This window comes from Heterodontus francisci, chromosome 5, assembly GCF_036365525.1.
Source record: "Heterodontus francisci isolate sHetFra1 chromosome 5, sHetFra1.hap1, whole genome shotgun sequence".
Taxonomy (NCBI): domain Eukaryota; kingdom Metazoa; phylum Chordata; class Chondrichthyes; order Heterodontiformes; family Heterodontidae; genus Heterodontus; species Heterodontus francisci.
Window position 1 is genome coordinate 9,724,341 of NC_090375.1, and position 19,391 is coordinate 9,743,731.

The 19,391-nt window shown below is 44.0% G+C and overlaps 1 protein-coding gene across 2 annotated transcripts in view; it reads left to right on the forward strand.

Annotated features, from left to right (window-relative positions):
• ttc39c (tetratricopeptide repeat domain 39C) overlaps positions 1–19,391 on the forward strand; it is a 197,899-nt gene that overhangs the window by 166,958 nt on the left and 11,550 nt on the right. For both annotated transcript variants that reach the window (XM_068031091.1, XM_068031092.1), the window contains 2 exons: positions 1,697–1,806; positions 9,103–9,226. In XM_068031091.1, the coding sequence (XP_067887192.1) occupies positions 1,697–1,806; positions 9,103–9,226 (234 nt within the window). The remainder of the gene's footprint in view (positions 1–1,696; positions 1,807–9,102; positions 9,227–19,391) is intronic.

Consider the following 19,391-nt stretch of genomic DNA (forward strand, 5'->3'; position numbering starts at 1 on the left):
GAAAATTCAGGTATACTACATCTACTGGTTCCCCTTTATCAACCCTACTAGTTACAGCCTCAAAAAACTCTAATCAATTTGTCAAACTGAAATTTGGAAATCTGAAATAAAAACAGAAAGTGCTGGAAATACTCAGGTCTGGCAGCATCTGTGGGGAGAGAAGCAGAGTTAACGTTTCAGGTCTGTGACTTTCTGATGGTAGGTTATTTTCTTGTTCAGCTGAAGAAAAGTAATTTAGAAGCTGTAGTCAGATATACTGATGAGCAGAAAAAGTAAAAGGAGCATTCAGACTTGTCGCACTGTCTAGAAGTTAGCAATTTATTATGTTGAAACCCCACCATGTCAGAATAACATGATACAGGTAAGCTTTCCTTGATTAACCTTTAGAGTTTAAAACCACAAAGTTTATGAAATTGGGGTTTGCTTCAACACATCACTCTTAATTAGGGGAGTGTTTGGTTAAATCTTTTGAAACTTGAGGCAATGAAACTTCCTGATCAGTTGTGCCTGGATTTGAACTTGAGATCAAACAACAACAACTTGTACTTATGTAGCATCTTTAACCTCGTAAAACGTTCCAAGGCACTTCACAGAAGGCTTATCAAACAAAATTTGACACATGCGCACATACGAATTAGGAGCAGGAGTAGGCCACTTGACCCCTCGAGCCTGCTCCGCCATTCAATAAGTTCATGGCTGAACTGAATACTCCACATTTCCACCTACCCCCGATAACCTTCCACCACTTTGCTTATCAAGAATCGATCTACCTCTGCCTTAAAAATATTCAAAGACTCTGTTTCCACTGCCTTTTGAGGAAGCGGATTCCAAAGACTCACAACCCTCTGAGAGAACAAATTTCTCCTCATCTCTGTCTTAAATGGGCGACCCCTTATTTTTAAACAGTGACCCCCTACTTTGAGATTCTCCCACAAGGGGAAACATCCTTTCCACATCCACCCTGTCAAGACCTCTCAGGATTTTATATGTTTCAATCAAGTCGCCTCTTACTCTTCTGAATTCCAGTGGATACAAGCCTAGCCTGTCCAATCTTTCCTCATAAGACAGGTAACCTATTCCAGGTATTAGTCTAATAAATCTTCTCTGTACTGCCTCTAACGCATTTACATCCTTCCTTAAATAAGGAGACCAGTACTGTACACAGTACTCCATATGTGGTCCCGAGCCATATAAAGGGATATTGGGACAGATGACCAAAAGCTTGGGTAAGGAGGTAGGTTTTAAGGTGCGTCTTAAAGGAGGAAAGCGAGGTTGAGTGGTTTAGGGAGGGAATTCTAAAGTTTAAGGCCCAGGCGGCTAAAAACATATCTGCCAGTGGTGGAGCAATTAAAATCAGGGATGCACAACAGGCCAGAATTGGAGTGGCACAGAGATTTCAGAGGGTTATATGGCTGGAGAATGTTACAGATACAGGGAGGGGAGAGGCCATCTAATTCAAAATGTCTTTTTTCAACTTAAAAAAAACTTAATAGAATCGTGCCAATTATTATTGAGTTAACACCCTCATAAACCTAGTTTACTCTGTAGTAAACATTAATTGAAGTTATTTAGGGTATGTCCCATAACTTATGACTGCCTTTTCAGTTTTGTTTCATTTTTTGTTTTATTTGCTGCATTGTTGTGTGTTAAAGTTTTGCGCTAGTAAAGTCACAAAAATCTTTTTGTTTTAATAAAGCATGCCAGGGAGCAACAGGTGAGCTTGACAAGGCACAAGAAGTATTTATAGAAGTCCAGAAGCTTTTCAGAAGGAAGAATAATCAAATTGAGCAGTTTTCCTTCCGGAAGGTAGGCTGACACAGTTCAGTTGTTTTTAATTTGACAAATTGTTAGATGAATAAACGTAAAATCTAAAGGGCAATAGGTAATTAATATAATGTTTAATGCTTCTGTAAAATAATTGAATGAAAATTTGAAATTAATATGCAAGATGTACAATAGATGTGGCATTAGAAAGTGCAACACCAGTGATGCCATCATTCAAGGGTCACAAGTGTGCCACATGGACAGATACTGCACAGACTCTGTTCCTGCATTTCAATTTTGATCCAATGCAACGGAGGAAAAAACATCCGCAATGAAATGCTTAGACAAATTCAGCCAGTCTTTTTTTTTTAAAAAAACCTCCAAAAGCAATGAAAGCTAATTCAAAATGATGGCAGGAATTAAGTAGTGCCATGTGGTTTAAACATTTTTTTAAATGTCTGCTTCACAAGACAGAATGGGACCGAGGTTTAAGTCTCACTCAAAAAAAATGGTACCTCTGACACCACACCACTTCCTCAGTATTTAACTGACTGCCCAGATTATATGCTGAGATCTGCATGGAGGCTTAAATCTACAATCTTCTGATTCATCTGAGAATGATACTAACTGAACCAAGCTGACATGAAAAGGGAATGTTTGTAACTTGCTAATTGGTGAATTTAGTCGAAGAGACTTAGTAGTTGGCAGGAAAAAAGACAGAGGCGCAAGGGGAGAGCCAACTGTGCAACAGCCCCAACAAACAAATTTCTCTGCAGCACCTGTGGAAGAGCCTGTCACTCCAGAATTGGCCTTTATAGCCACTCCAGGCGCTGCTTCACAAACCACTGACCACCTCCAGGCGTGTATCCATTGTCTCTCGAGATAAGGAGGCCCAAAAGAAAAGGAAGAGGAATTGGTGAATTTAATCTAGTAATATCAAGTTTGATTTTTATCTTGAAATTCCAGTTGTAAAATTGAGATGCACACATTTACTTTTTTGGATTTGCCTTTTAAATATTTTGAACTAATTTGCAACCATTAGATCTTGCAACTTAACTTTTGTAACTTGTGTATTTTTTAACATTTTCCCTTGTATATAATAGAGATCTAACTGTGCCAATGTCACAGTAAAATTGTATTATAAATAGTTTTTAAAATTGTCCTGTAAATTATGACCTTGGAAAATACATGCTTTTAATTCACAACATCCCCCTCATACTACAGGAGTAACCTTGGCCAGTTGATACCTGCTTTGTATTGATGGCATTTTCATCCTGATTTTCATCATTTATAGCTTTTTTTGTGAGGGGGTGAGCTGAGAGGGTGGAGCAGGGAAGGGGACGGGGGTGGGGGGGGGGGTGGAAGGGGGGTAAAGGGGGGGGGGAGGGGGGGTGGAATCTGGTGCAGGTAATAAGCCATTTCCTCAGTGCCCACCATCGACGTCCGGAAAGCTCATCCACGTCCTTCGGGAGGTGAAGCATCATTTGGCAGACTTAGAGGTGATTACATTTGCTAAGGGTTTTTTTTTGCAGTGGTTTAAATAAAGGCATGCAGCATTGCCGACAGTGCGCTGCAGATGCTCTCCGAGCCATCTCCCGCGGGCGCTTTGAAGTTGCGGCCGGGGGGGCCGTTCGTGGATGTTTTGGGTGTTCGGGGCACCTTTTCACAGGACTTCTCTCGGGTCCCGCAGCTCCTTCTTCACCTCAATGGACTTACCGCATGCCGTGGCTGCAGACACTCTGGACTGTGAAGACAGCAGGATCAGAGATTAAAGTATCGGCAGCTGTTCTCGTCAGTTTCATCCGGATCAATTTCATTGAGAAAACAAAGAGCAGGTGTGGCTGGGGGAGGGCAGTGGGCCCAGGTAACATACACTAAACTAACTCTTAACTTTTAGATAGGGCTAAAATGAACTGATTTAAAGAGCCAGGGGAATTTAAACAGTTTAAGAGGGCAGATTGGGGGAGAAAACGTTAGGGATGGGAGCAGATGGCCATGGATAGAGTTGAACAGCAAGGGAGCTTCCTAGGGAGCTTCCAGCCCAGGAGCCATCTTGTAACTACAGTCCGCCCCCCCCTCGCACCATCTTCACCCCGCACCCCCTTCCCCTGCACCCCCCCCCCCTCCCTCTACCCCTCCCCCTTGCATCCCCTCCTCCCACCGGCACCATCCTACACCTGTGTAGGGGCCCCAACAACCCCACTGCCTTGTGGGCGTCTCGGGAGAGACCAAGGCTAAGGGAGTAAACCCTAACAGAAAATCCGGAGCGGAACCCCGTAGGCGGTCATGTGTCACCTTTGGCATGTTTCCGGCAGTTCCTGCAGCCATACTGGTGCCAAACGTCGTGTCCTGCACTCCTTTGGACCCCACCAGAAAGGCCGAGAGGGGGGTTTTGACGACTGGGCAACTCTCAACCTCCATAAATTTGCCCAGGCATGCGCCATGGAGAGGTCACTCCATAGTTGCCTCACAGCGACTGAAACAACACGGAAGGCAGCAGTTACGGGTTATAAGTCCAGATAAATTGGCGTAGAAACTGGGCGCCACGGGTTGCCTTTGTCGGTGGGAGAGGTCATTGCACCTCACTGGACAGCTACCGCCCGCCTCAAACCGGGCAGCCCCCGGTCAATAAGGTTCTGTCCCGCCACAGTCTGCCTGCTTCAATGGGTGCTTGGAGCTCAGGGTCATTGCCCGAAAGGTGGACTGATACACCGCACCAAACAACATGAAAAAAGGAAAGAAGGTACCAGCCCTTCGCTTTGCAAGCTGGAACGTCAGAACTATGTGTCCTGGCCTGTCGGAAGACCTTACACAAATCAACGATTCTCGGAAGACCGCCATCATTAACAACGAGCTCAGTAGACTCAATGTGGACATTGCAGCACTTCAGGAGACTCGCCTCCCCGCGAGTGGCTCTCTAGCAGAGCAAGACTACACCTTCTTCTGGCAGGGCAGGGATCCTGAAGAACCAAGACAGCATGGAGTGGGCTTCGCCATCAGAAACTCCTTGCTCAGCATGATAGAGCCTCCCTCAAATGGCTCGGAACGCATACTGTCCATCCGACTGCTCACCACCTCTGGTCCAGTACACCTACTCAGCATCTATGCTCCAACACTCTGTTCCGCACCTGAAGCTAAAGACCAGTTCTATGAACAACTCCATAACATCATTAGCAGCATCCCCAACACCGAACACCTATTCCTGCTGGGGGACTTTAATGCCAGGGTTGGGGCCGACCATGACTCATGGCCCTCCTGCCTTGGGCGCTATGGCGTTGGAAGGATGAATGAGAACGGGCAGAGACTGCTTGAGTTGTGTACCTATCATAACCTCTGCATCACCAACTCGTTCTTTCACACTAAACCCTGTCACCAGGTTTCATGGAGGCACCCAAGATCACGTCGTTGGCACCAGCTAGACCTCATTGTCACAAGGCGAGCCGCCTTAAACAGTGTTCAAATCACACGCAGCTTCCACAGTGCGGACTGCGACACCGACCACTCCCTGGTGTGCAGCAAGGTTAGACTCAGACCAAAGAAGTTGCATCATTCCAAGCAGAAGGGCCACCCGCGCATCAACACGAGCAGAATTTCTCACCCACAGCTGTTACAAAAATTTCTAAATTCACTTGTAACAGCCCTTCAAAACACTCCCACAGGGGATGCTGAGACCAAGTGGGCCCACATCAGAGACGCCATCTATGAGTCAGCTTTGACCACCTACGGCAAAAGTGCGAAGAGAAATGCAGACTGGTTTCAATCTCATAATGAAGAGCTGGAACCTGTCATAGCCGCTAAGCGCATTGCACTTTTGAACTACAAGAAAGCCCCCAGCGATTTAACATCCGCAGCACTTAAAGCAGCCAGAAGTACTGCACAAAGAACAGCTAGGCGTTGCGCAAACGACTACTGGCAACACCTATGCAGTCATATTCAGCTGGCCTCAGACACCGGAAACATCAGAGGAATGTATGATGGCATGAAGAGAGCTCTTGGGCCAACCATCAAGAAGATCACCCCCCTCAAATCTAAATCGGGGGACATAATCACTGACCAACGCAAACAGATGGACCGCTGGGTTGAGCACTACCTAGAACTGTACTCCAGGGAGAATGCTGTCACTGAGACTGCCCTCAATGCAGCCCAGCCTCTACCAGTCATGGATGAGCTGGACATACAGCCAACCAAATCGGAACTCAGTGATGCCATTGATTCCCTAGCCAGCGGAAAAGCCCCTGGGAAGGACAGCATTACCCCTGAAATAATCAAGAGTGCCAAGCCTGCTATACTCTCAGCACTACATGAACTGCTATGCCTGTGCTGGGACGAGGGAGCAGTACCCCAGGACATGCGCGATGCCAACATCATCACCCTCTATAAAAACAAAGGTGACCGCGGTGACTGCAACAACTACCGTGGAATCTCCCTGCTCAGCATAGTGGGGAAAGTCTTTGCTCGAGTCGCTCTGAACAGGCTCCAGAAGCTGGCCGAGCGCGTCTACCCTGAGGCACAGTGTGGCTTTCGTGCAGAGAGATCGACTATTGACATGCTGTTCTCCCTTCGTCAGATACAGGAGAAATGCCGTGAACAACAGATGCCCCTCTACATTGCTTTCATTGATCTCACCAAAGCCTTTGACCTCGTCAGCAGACGTGGTCTCTTCAGACTACTAGAAAAGATCGGATGTCCACCAAAGCTACTAAGTATCATCACCTCATTCCATGACAATATGAAAGGCACAATTCAACATGGTGGCTCCTCATCAGAGCCCTTTCCTATCCTGAGTGGTGTGAAACAGGGCTGTGTTCTCGCACCCACACTTTTTGGGATTTTCTTCTCCCTGCTGCTTTCACATGCGTTCAAATCCTCTGAAGAAGGAATTTTCCTCCACACAAGATCAGGGGGCAGGTTGTTCAACCTTGCCCGTCTAAGAGCGAAGTCCAAAGTACGGAAAGTCCTCATCAGAGAACTCCTCTTTGCTGACGATGCTGCTTTAACATCTCACACTGAAGAATGCCTGCAGAGTCTCATCGACAGGTTTGCGTCTGCCTGCAATGAATTTGGCCTAACCATCAGCCTCAAGAAAACGAACATCATGGGGCAGGATGTCAGAAATGCTCCATCCATCAATATTGGCGACCACGCTCTGGAAGTGGTTCAAGAGTTCACCTACCTAGGCTCAACTATCACCAGTAACCTGTCTCTAGATGCAGAAATCAACAAGCGCATGGGTAAGGCTTCCACTGCTATGTCCAGACTGGCCAAGAGAGTGTGGGAAAATGGCGCACTGACACGGAACACAAAAGTCCGAGTGTATCAGGCCTGTGTCCTCAGTACCTTGCTCTACGGCAGCGAGGCCTGGACAACGTATGCCAGCCAAGAGCGACGTCTCAATTCATTCCATCTTCGCTGCCTTCGGAGAATACTTGGCATCAGGTGGCAGGACTATATCTCCAACACCGAAGTCCTTGAAGCGGCCAACATCCCCAGCTTATACACACTACTGAGTCAGCGGCGCTTGAGATGGCTTGGCCATGTGAGCCGCATGGAAGATGGCAGGATCCCCAAAGACACATTGTACAGCGAGCTCGCCACTGGTATCAGACCCACCGGCCGTCCATGTCTCCGTTATAAAGACGTCTGCAAACGCGACATGAAATCCTGTGACATTGATCACAAGTCGTGGGAGTCAGTTGCCAGCATTCGCCAGAGCTGGCGGGCAGCCATAAAGACAGGGCTAAATTGTGGCGAGTCGAAGAGACTTAGTAGTTGGCAGGAAAAAAGACAGAGGCGCAAGGGGAGAGCCAACTGTGCAACAGCCCCAACAAACAAATTTCTCTGCAGCACCTGTGGAAGAGCCTGTCACTCCAGAATTGGCCTTTATAGCCACTCCAGGCGCTGCTTCACAAACCACTGACCACCTCCAGGCGCGTATCCATTGTCTCTCGAGATAAGGAGGCCCAAAAGAAAGAAAGAATAGCTTTTTTTACTTGCATTGTCAGAGACGGATTGGATTGTGTATACATTTTATTGCCTTCATAGGTGTTTAATAAACTGCTACATTAAACAGACTGTCTCTTCCTTGAAATATTTCTTTTGCTGTATCTACTGGTTCTAAGTTCATGCTGGGCAGTAGTATTTATGGTATTATTGTTAACAGTGTCAAAGACAGCAGTGTGTAATGATCACACCACTGACTAGCTTAGAACCAGAAAGCACAGAAAGAGGCTGTTCGGCTCATCGTGCCTGTAACGGCTCTTTGAAAGACCTATCCAATGAGGCCCAATCCCCTGCTCTTTCCTCATAGCCCTGCAGATTTTTTCCCCTGAAGATATTTATCCAATTCGCCTTTTGAAAGTTATTAAATCTGCTTCGACCACCTTTTCAGGCAGCGAATTGCAAATTACGGCAACTCGCTGTGGTTTAAAAAAAAACTCCATCTTCCCCCACCCCTTTCCACAAATTTAAACATTTTAGATATTACTGTATCAGACCTTTGCCTCATTAGTTATTTTTTTGGCAAATGAGATGGTGCTGCAGGGTAATTTTGCCATTGCATGCAATCTCCTCATGATAATTTGAAGCTGTTTAGCTACTCAGAAAAAAAGTTAATTGTAAAATACCGCAAAGTGAGAATTTGGTATTTAAAACTGATTTGAAATTGGCAACTTTGAATTACAAGTATGCTGTAAATTCATGTATATTATTAGGATTACATTTTGAGCGAGTGTGAAGACTGCATTCATGCCATGAAAACAAATTATAACTTCCCATATCATCACTGTAAGATAAAGTCACAGCTTTGGTTTGGCTCTCAGTTTTCAAAAGGGAATGCTCTCTATTTAAAAAATATTCCTTGTAACCTTTTTAGCTGTTTATGGATTACAACTAATATGAAAATGATGCCTGCGTGCGGAAGTACAGGTGCTTAAAACTATTCTAGTGCCTATAAAATAGAAAAATAATTGCTTATACATGTTCTTTTTCATAGATTTCAGATTTTTCCCCCTGTACAAAGAAAATATTTTTATGTATCTAAAAGAACACTATCTGTTTGTGGAGGACTTGTTTAGATCTACAAAACCCAAATATTGCAGATTCTGGAAAGTTGAAATAAAAACAGACAATGCTGGAATTACTGAGCAGGTCAGGCAGCTTCTGTGGAGAGAGAAACAAAGTTCACATTTCGGGTTGATGATCTTGCATCATACCTAATGAAATGCTGAGTATTTCTAGCATTTTCGGTTTTTGCTTGTATAGATCTGTTGCCTTTTGTAAGGATGGAGAAATAAAAGTAATTCGTTCTATTGACGTGGCGTTTATTAACTTCTCTTGCAGGCTGAAAGGTTTCAAAAGGAGAAGCCCACCAAAGAATTATGTGTACTTGCTGCCATTGAAGTGCTATATTTGTGGAAAGCACTTGCAAATTGTTCCCCTTCAAACCTACAACGAATGAATCAAGGTAGCATACTATTTACATGGTTTTGTTGTGTATTACATTGAGTGTACAGCACAGAAACAGTCTATTCGGGCCTAGTGGTCTGTGCCAGCGTTTATGGTCCACATGAGCCGACTTCATGTCACCCTTTCAGCATTACCTTCTGTTCCTTTTTCCCCTTGTGCTTATCTACCTTTCATATTTGCCTCTATCACTCCATGTGGTAACGAGTTCCACATTCTCACTACTCTGAGTCTCTCCATATAACTGAAGTCCCTTATCCCTGGCACCATTTTAGTAAATGTCCTCCACATCTTTTTTTTCCCCAAATAAGAGCCAGGTTTTTGCTTATTCCAAAGTCTGTTACACAAAAGTATCTTGGGTGTAATGACTTGTGGCTGGTTCCTGCCATTGTTGCAAAGGAATTGAGATTTTCCTTGATAAAATTAACCCAGTTGTGCAAAGTTACCAGTTTAGCAGGTCATAGAGTCATAACGTTATACAGCACAGAAACAGGCCCTTTGACCCATCGTGTCTGTGCCGGCCATCAAGCACCCAACTATTCTAATCCCATATTCCTGCACTTGGCCCATAGCCTTGTATGCTATGGCGTTTCAAGTGCTTATCTAAATGCTTCTTAAATGTTGAGGGTTCCTGCCTCCACCACCTCTTCAGGCAGTGTGTTCCAGATTCCAACCACTCGCTGGGTGAAACAATTTTCCCTCAAATGCCCTTCATAATCTTGTACACCTCAATCATGTCCCCTCTCAGCCTTCTCTGCTCCAAGGAAAACAACCCTAGCCTTTTCAGTCTCTCTTCATAGCTGAAATGCCCCAGCCCAGGCAACATCCTGGTGAATCTCCTCTGCACTCTCTCCAGTGCAATCACATCCTTCCTATAGTGTGGTGACCAGAACTGTACACAGTACTCCAGCTGTGCCCTAACTAGCGTTTTATACAGCTCCATCATAACCTCCCTGCTCTTATATTCTATGCCTCGGCTGATAAAAGCAGGTATCCCATATGCCCTCCTAACCACCTTGTCTACCAGTGCTGCTGCCTTCAGTGATCTATGGACACCAAGATCCCTCTGACCTTCTGTACTTCCAGTCCTACCATCCATTGTATATTCCCTTGCCTTGTTAGTCCTCCCAAAATGCATTACTTCACACTTCTCAGGATTAAATTCCATTTGCCACTGCTCCGTCCATCTTACCAGCTCATCTATATCTCCCTGTAATCTAAGGATTTCCTCCTCACTATTTACAACATCACCACTTTAAGTGTCATCTGCGAACTTTCTGATCATACCTCCTATATGCACGTCTAAATCATTAATGTACACTACAAACAGTAAGGGTCCCAGAACCGATCCCTGTGGTACACCACTGGTCACAGGCTTCCAATTGCAAAAACAGCCCTCGACCATTACCCTCTGCCTCCTGTCACTAAGCCAATTTTGGATCCAATTTGCCAAATTGCTCTGGATCCCATGGGCTGTTACCTTCTTTTCCAATCTCCCATGTGGGACCTTATCAAATGCTTTACTGAAGTCCATGTATCCTACACCTACTGCTTTACCCTCATCGACACATCTAGTCACCTCCTCGAAAAATTCAATCAGGTTAGTTAGACAATCCCTGATTAATCCCTGCCTCTCCAAGTGGAGATTAATCCTGTCCCTCAGAATTTTTTCCAATATTTTCGCAACCACTGATGTTGGACTCACCAGCCTGTAATTACCTGGTTTATACCTGCTACCCTTTTTGAATAATGGTACTACATTCGCTGTCCTCCAGTCCTCTGGTACCTCTCCTATGGCCAGAGAGGATTTGAAAATTTGTGTCAGAGCCCCTGCAGTCTCCTCCCTTGCCTCACATAACAGCCATGTAATACATGTCATCTGGGCCTGAGGACTTAAGCCCACTAAAACAGCTAATACTTCCTCCCTTTCAATGCTAATATGTTCAAGTATATCACAATCCTGCTCACGGGGGTAAAAGTATTTTCATACAGTATGAAAGTACCAGAGGCTGCAGTTCTCCTCGATAATTTGGTGTAAGAATCCATATGAAGGCTGTCTAAATGGACCAGCATACGAACATACAGATTAGGAGCAGGAGTAGACCACTCGGCCCCATGAGCCTGCTTCGCCATTCAGTAAGATCATGGCTTATCTGATTGTAACCTCAACTTCACATTTCTGTCTACCCCCGATAGTCTTACACCCTTTTGCTCATCAAGAATCTATCTACCTCTGCCTTAAAAATATTCAAAGATTCTGCTTTCACTGCCTTTTGAGGAAGAGAGTTCCAGAGACTCAAGACCCTCAGAGAAAAAAATTCTGCTCATCTATGCCTGAAATGGACGACCCCTTATTTTAAAACAGTTGCTCCTAATTCTAGATTCTCCCACAAGAGGAAACATCCTTTCCACATTCACCCTATCAAGACCCCACAGGATATGTTTCAATCAAGTTGCCTCTTACTATTGGGAACTCCAGCGGATACAAGCCTACCGTGTCCAACCTTTCCTCATAAGATAACCTGCTCATTCCAGTTATCAGTCTAGTAAACCTTCTCTGAACTGCTTCCAACGCATTTACATCCTTCCTTAAATAAGGAGACCAACATTGTACGCGGTACTGCAGATGTGGTCTCACCAATGCCCTGTATAACTGAAGCATTACCTCCCTACTTTTGTACACATTGGTACCAACGACATAGGTTAAAAAAAAGGGATGAGTTCCTGCAACAAGAATTTAGGGAGCTAGGTAGCAGATTAAAAAACAGGACCTCTAAGGTTGTAATCTCTGGATTACTCCCGGTGCCACGTGCTAGTGAGTTTAGAAATAGGAGGATAGAGCAGATGAATGCGTGGCTGAGGAGATGGTGCAGAAGGGAGGGCTTTTGTTTCCTGGATCACTGGGTCTGTTTCTGGCAAAGGTGGGACTTGTACAAGTTGGACGGGTTGCACCTGAACTGGAATGGAACATGCATCCTTGCTGGGAGATTTGCTAGTGCTGTTTGGGGGGGGGGAGGGGGTTAAACTAATTTGGCAGGGGGATGGAATACAGAGCGAAGGTACAGTAGGGGGTAATATAGAACAGAAAGTAAGTCTGCCTGGAAGGCAGAGCAAATATAGACCTGGTAAGACACGGGAAAATTGCAAGGTTGGATTGCATCTATTTCAATGCAAGGAGCCTTACTAGAAAGGCAGATGTATTGAGGGCGTTGATTAGCACATGGGATTATGATATTATTGCTATCACAGACACATGGTTGAGGGAGGGACAAGACTGGCAGCTCAATATTCCAGGGTATAGAATCTTCAGGTGCGACAGGAGAGGGGATAAAAGAGGAGGTGGCATTGCACTGTTGATCAAGGAGTCAATTACTGCAGTAAGGAGGGATGACATCTTAGAAGGTTCCTCGAATGAGGTCATTTGGGTAGAACTTAAAAACAAAAAAGGGGCAATCACTTAGCTGGGTGTATACTACAGGCCTCCAAACAGTCAGGAAGAGATAGAGGAACAAATATGTAGGTAACTGTCTAAGAGGTGTAAAAATAATAGGGTTATAATAGTAGGGGATTTTAACTTCGCCAATATCAACTGGGATAGTCTTAGTGCAAAAAGCTTAAAAGGGGAAGGAATTCTTAAAATGCATACAGGAGAGCCTTTTGAGCCAGTATGTAGAAAGTCCTACAAGAGAAGGGGTAGTACTGGACCTAATCCTAGGGAATTAAGCCAGTCAAGTGGTAGAAGTGTCAGTGGGGGAGCATTTCAGGGATAGTGACCATAACTCCCAAGATTTAAGGTAGTTATGGAAAAGGACAAAGACGGGCCGGAAATAAAGGTACTGAATTGGGGGAAGGCCGATTTCAATATGATAAAACAGAATCTGGCCAAAGTGGACTGGGAGCAGCTACTTGTAGGAAAGTCTACATCACATCTGTGGGAGTCATTCAAAGAGAAAATTGTGAGAGTTCAGAGCCAACATGTACCCATTAAGGTGAAGGGTAGGACTAACAGGCCCAGGGAATCCTGAATGTCAAGGGATATAGAGGATTGGATCAGGAAAAAAAAGGAGGCTTACGGCAGATTCAGAGTGCTGAAAACAGCGGAGGCACTAGATGAGTATGGAAAGTGTAGGGTGGCACTTAAAAAAGTAATGAGGAGAGTGAAGAGGGGACATGAAAAAACACTGGCAGGCAAGATAAAGGAAAATCCTAAGGCGTTTTATAAGTATATTAAGGGTAAGAGGATAACCAGGGAAAGAGTAGGGGCCATTAGGGACAAACATGGCAATGTTTGTGTGGAGCCGGAGGACATAAGTGAGGTTTTAAATGATTACTTTTCATCTGTGTTCACTATGGAGAGGAACGATGTAGGTGTAGAGATCATGGAGGGGGATTGTGATATACTTGAACATATTAGCATTGACAGGGAGGAAATATTTGCTGTTTTAGCGGGCTTAAAAGTGGATAAATCCTCAGGCCCAGACTGTTATTTGAGGCAAGGGAGGAGATAGCAGGGGCTTTGACACAAATTTTCAAATCCTCTCTGGCCATAGGAGAGGTACCAGAGGACTGGAGGACAGCGAATGTGGTACCATTATTCAAGAAGGGTAGTGGGGCTAAACCAGGTAATTACAGGCCGGTGAGTCTAACATCAGTGGTTGGGAAAATATTGGAACAAATTCTGAGGGACAGGATTAATCTCCACTTGGAGAGGCAGGGATTAATCAGGGATAGTCAGCATGGCTTTGTCAGGGGGAGATTGTGTCGAACTAACTTGATTGAATTTTTCGAGGAGGTGACTCGATGTGTAGATGAGGGTAAAGCAGTAGATGTAGTATACATGGACTTCAGGAAAGCTTTTGATAAGGTCCCACATGAGAGATTGGTTAAGAAGGTAAGAGCCCATGGGATCCAGGGCAATTTGGCAAATTGGATCCAAAATTGGCTTAATGGCAGGAGGCAGAGGGTAATGATCAAGGGCTGTTTTTGCGATTGGAAGCCTGTGACCAGTGGTGTACCACAGGGATCGGTTCTGGGACCCTTGCTGTTTGTAGTGTACATTAATGCTTTAGATGTGAATATTGGAGGTATGATCAGTAAGTTCGCAGATGACGCGAAAATTGGTGGTGTCATAAATAGTAAGGAAGAAATCCTTAGATTACAGGGAGATATAGATGGGCTGGTAAGATGGACGGAGCAGTGGCAAATGGAATTTATTCCTGAGAAGTGTGAGGTGATGCATTTTGGGAGGACTAACAAGGCAAGGGAATATACAATGGATGGTAGGACCATAGGAAGTACAGAAGGTCAGAAGGACCTTGGTGTAATTGTCCATAGATCACTGAAGGCAGCAGCACAGGTAGATAAGGTGGTTAGGAAAGCATATGGGATACTTGCCTTTATTAGCCGAGGCATAGAATATAAGAGCAGGGAGGTTATGATGGAGCTGTATAAAACGCTAGTTAGGCCATGGCTGGAGTACTGTGTACAGTTCTGGTCACCACACTATAGGAAGGATGTGATTGCACTGGAGAGGGTGCAGAGGAGATTCACCAGGATGTTGCCTGGGCAGGAGCATTTGTGCTATGAAGAGAGACTGAAAAGGCTAGGGTTGTTTTCCTTGGAGCAGAGAAGGCTGAGGGGGGACATGATTGAGGTATACAAAATTATGAAGGGCATTGATAGGTTAGAAAGGAAGAAACTTTTTTCCTTAGCGGAGGGGTCAAGAACCAGGGGGCATAGATTTAAGGTAAGGGGCAGGAGGTTTAGGAGGGATTTGAGGAAATAAATTTTCACCCAGTGTGGTTGGAATCTGGAACGCACTGCCTGAAGAGGTGGTTGAGGCAGGCACCCTCACAACTTTTAAGTAGTATTTAGATGAGCACTTGAAACGCCATAGCATACAAGGCTATGGGCCAAGTGCAGGAATTTGGGATTAGAATAGTTGGGTGCTGCAAGGCCGGCACAGACACGATGGGCCGAAGGACCTGTTTCTGTGCTGTATAACTTTATGACTCTATTCAATTCCCCTCACGATAAATGATAACATTCTATTAGCTTTCCTAATTACTTGCTGAACCTGCAAGTAGCGATTCATGCACTCGGTCACCCAGATCCCACTACATCTCAGAGCTCTGCAATCTCTCACCATTTCGATAATATGCTTTTTTATTCTTCCTGCCAAAATGGACAATTTCACATTTTCCCACATTATACTCCATTTGCCAGATCTTTGCTCACTCATTTAACCTATCTATACCCCTTTGTCACCTCCTTATGTCCTCTTCACAACTTACTTTCCTACCTATCTTTGTGACATCAGGAAATTTAGCAACCATACCTTTGGTCCCTTCTTACAAGTCTTTTATATAAATTGTAAAAAGTTGAGGTCCCAGCACTGATCCCTATGGCACACCATGCCCATAGCTCCTTTGCTAAATCCCCAATGACTCATAACTAGATTGTTTCTTACCCACTACCAAAAAGCTGACAAAAATCTAGTTGTCAGAAAATATAAGAAACACGAACAGGAGTAGACCATACAGCACCTCGAGCCTGCTCTGCCATTCAATAAGGTCATGGCTGAACTTCTACATAAACTCCAGTTTCCTACCTTATCCCCCTATGCCTTGATTCTGTTAGTGCCCAAAAATCTATTGACCTCAGTCTCGTATATACTCAATGACTGAGCATCCACAGCCCTCTGGAGTAGAGAATTCCAAGGGTTCACAACTCGGAAATTGTGCTCTGTACACCAAGGTCTTGGCCATTAATACATATCAAAAAGAGCAAGGGTCCCAACAATGACCCCACCACTACAAACCTTCCTCTAGCCCGAAAAACATCGATTAATCTCTACTCTTTGTTTCCAGTCACACAGCCAATTTCATATCCATGTTGCTACTGTATCTTTTATTCCATGAGTTATAACTTTGCTCACAAGTCTGTTGTGCGGCATTGTATCAAATGGCTTCTGGAAGTCCATGTATACCACATCAACAGCATTGTTGTCTTCAACACTCTCTCTTACCTCTTCAAAAAAGCTGCAGCATGTTATTTATTTTTATTTTTATTTAGAGATACAGCACTGAAACAGGCCCGTTGTCCCACCGAGTCTGTGCCGACCAACAACCACCCATTTATACTAACCCTACAGTAATCCCATATTCCCAACCACCTACCTACACTAGGGGCAATTTACAACAGCCAATTTACTTATCACCTGCAAGTCTTTGGCAGTGGGAGAAAACCGGAGCACCCGGCGAAAACCCACGCGGTCACAGGGAGAACTTGCAAACTCCGCACAGGCAGTACCTGGAATCGAACCCGGGTCTCTGGAGCTGTGAGGCTGCGGTGCTAGCCACTGTGCCGCGATTTTCCCTTGACAAATCTGTGCTGGCTTTCATTAATTAACCCACATTTTTCCATATGTCTATTAATTTTGTCCCACAGGAACACAAGAAATAGGTGCAGGAGTAGACTATACGGCCCATCAAGCCAAATCCTCCATTCAAAACGATCATGGCCGATCTTAGGATTTAACTCCACTTACCCGCCCGCTTGCCATATCACTTGATTCCCTGAAAAACCAAAAATCTGTCTATCCCAGCCTTAAATGTATTCAATGTTGGAGCATCCATAACTCTCTGGAGTAGAGAATTCCAAGGATTCACAACCCTTGAGTGAAGTAATTTCTCTTCATCTCAGTCCTAAATGATTGGCCCCTTATCCTGAGACTGTGCCCCCGTGTTTTTGATGCCCCAGCCAGGGGAAACAATCTTGCAGAGTCTACCCTATCCAGTCCTTACCTCTCATTTTTTCTAAACTTGAAAGAATACAGGCCCAATTTACTTAGCCTCTCATCATAGGATAACCCCCTCATCCCAGGGACCAATTTAGTGAACCTTGGCTGTATCGCCTTCAATGCAAGTATATCCTTTCTTAAATGTGGAGACCAAAACTGCACACAGTACTGCAGATGTGGTCTCACCAAAACTCTGTACAATTGTAGCAATACCTCCTTATTTCTGTACTCAGATCCCCTTTCAATAAAGGCAAACACGCCATTTGCCTTCCTAATTGCTTGCTGTACCTGCGTGTTAACTATCTGCGTTCCTTGTATAAGCACACCCAAGTCTCTTTGAACATCGACACTTACAAGTTTTACACCTTTTAAAAAAAAATTCTGCTTTTCTATTCTTACGACCAAAGTGAACAATTTCACACCTCCCTACATTATACTCCATTTGCCATCTTGTTGCCCACTCACTTAACTTGTCTATATCTCTTTGCAACCCCTCTGTGTCCTCCACAGCTTACTTTTCCACCTACCTTTGTATCATCAGAAAACTTAGATACATTACTCTCTGTCTCTTCATCTAAGTCATTCATATAGATTGGAAATAGCTGAGGCCCCAGCACTGATCCTTGCGGCACTCCACAATTTACGGCCTGCCAAGTTGAAAATGCCCTGTTTATGCCCACTTGTTGCCTCCTGACTGTTAACCAATCATCTACTCGTGCTAATATATTACCCCCAACTCCATGAGCCCTTATCTTGCCTACTAACCTTTTGTGTGGCACCTTATCAAATGTCTTTGGGAAATCCAGGTATACTACATCTACTGGTTCCCCTTTATCTACCCTACTAACTATATCCTCAAAAAACTCTAATCAATTTGCCAAACAGGATTTCCCTTCAATAAAACCATGTTGACTTGTTCTAATCATACTATGCTTTTTGAAGTGCATTTTTAAGACTTCCTTAATAATGGATTCCAGCATTTTCCCAATGACTGATAGGCTAACTACCCTGTAATTCCGTTTTCTCTCCCTCCTTTCTTGAAAAGCGGTGTAACATTTGCCAACTACTAATCTGATGGGACCGTTACTGAATCTAAGAATTTTAGAAAATCATAGCTAGTGCATCCACTATCTCAGCAACTATCTCTTTTAGAACCCTAGGGTGTAGGCCATCAGGTCCTGGAGATTTGTCAGATTTTAGTCCCTTAAATTTCTCCAATACTTTTTCTTGGCTGATATGAATTTCCTTCATTTCCTCACTCTTTTTAGCCCTTAGGTTACTGTCTATTTCTGGTAATGAACTTGTGTCTTCTACTATGAAGACAGACACAAAATATTTGTTCAATGCCTCTGTCATTTCCTCATCGCCATGATAATTTCTCCTGTCTCTGCTTCTAAGGGGCCAATGTTTAATTTAGCTACTCTCTTCCTTTTGATATACCTATAAAAGATTAAATTACTGGCTAGTTTATCTCATACTCTATTGTATTCCTTTTTTATAAACTTTTTGGTTGCCCTTTGCTGGTTTCCTAAACACTCCCGATCCTCAGTCTTGCTGTTTTTGCAACATTGTAAGCCTTTTCTTTTAATCTAATGCTATCCTTAATTTCCCGAGGGAGCGACGGATGGGTCTTCCTTGCTGAGTTTTTGTTTTTCAATGGAATGTATTTTTGTTGAACATTTTGAATTGTTTCTTTAAAGATTTCCCACTGTTCATTTACTGCTATACCTTTTAGTCTATTTACCTTAGCCAGTTCTCCCCTCATGCCTACGTATTTGGCTTTGTTTAAGTTTAGTTTCTTGTTTGTGATTGGAGCAAGTCACTTTCAAACTTAACTTGGAATTCAATGGTTTTGTGATCACTGTGGAACTTTTACTATGACATTGCGAATGAATCCTGCTTCATTACACAATACTAGATCTAAGATAGCTGTATCCCTAGTCAGTTCCACAGCGTATTGCTGCAAGAAACTGTGATGAAAACATTCTAAAAACTCATCATCTAGACCACTCTTGCCAATTTCATTATTCCAGTCTATATGAAGATTAAAGTCCCCCACAATCATTACATTACCTTTGTTACAAGCTTCAATAATTTCATGTTTAATACTCTGTCCAACAGTGTAACTACTGTGAGGGAACCTATAAACTACTCCCACCAGTGTTTTTTGATTCTTGCCACTCCTTATTTCCACCCATACTGATTCTACTTCATGATCTTCTGAGCCCAGATCCTTTCTCACTAATGCCCTTATGTCATCCTTCACCATCAGTGCTACCCCTCCTCCTTTACTATTCTGTCTGTCTTTCTGAAATATTGTGTACCCTGGAATATCTATTTCCCAACCTTGATCACCTTGTAACCA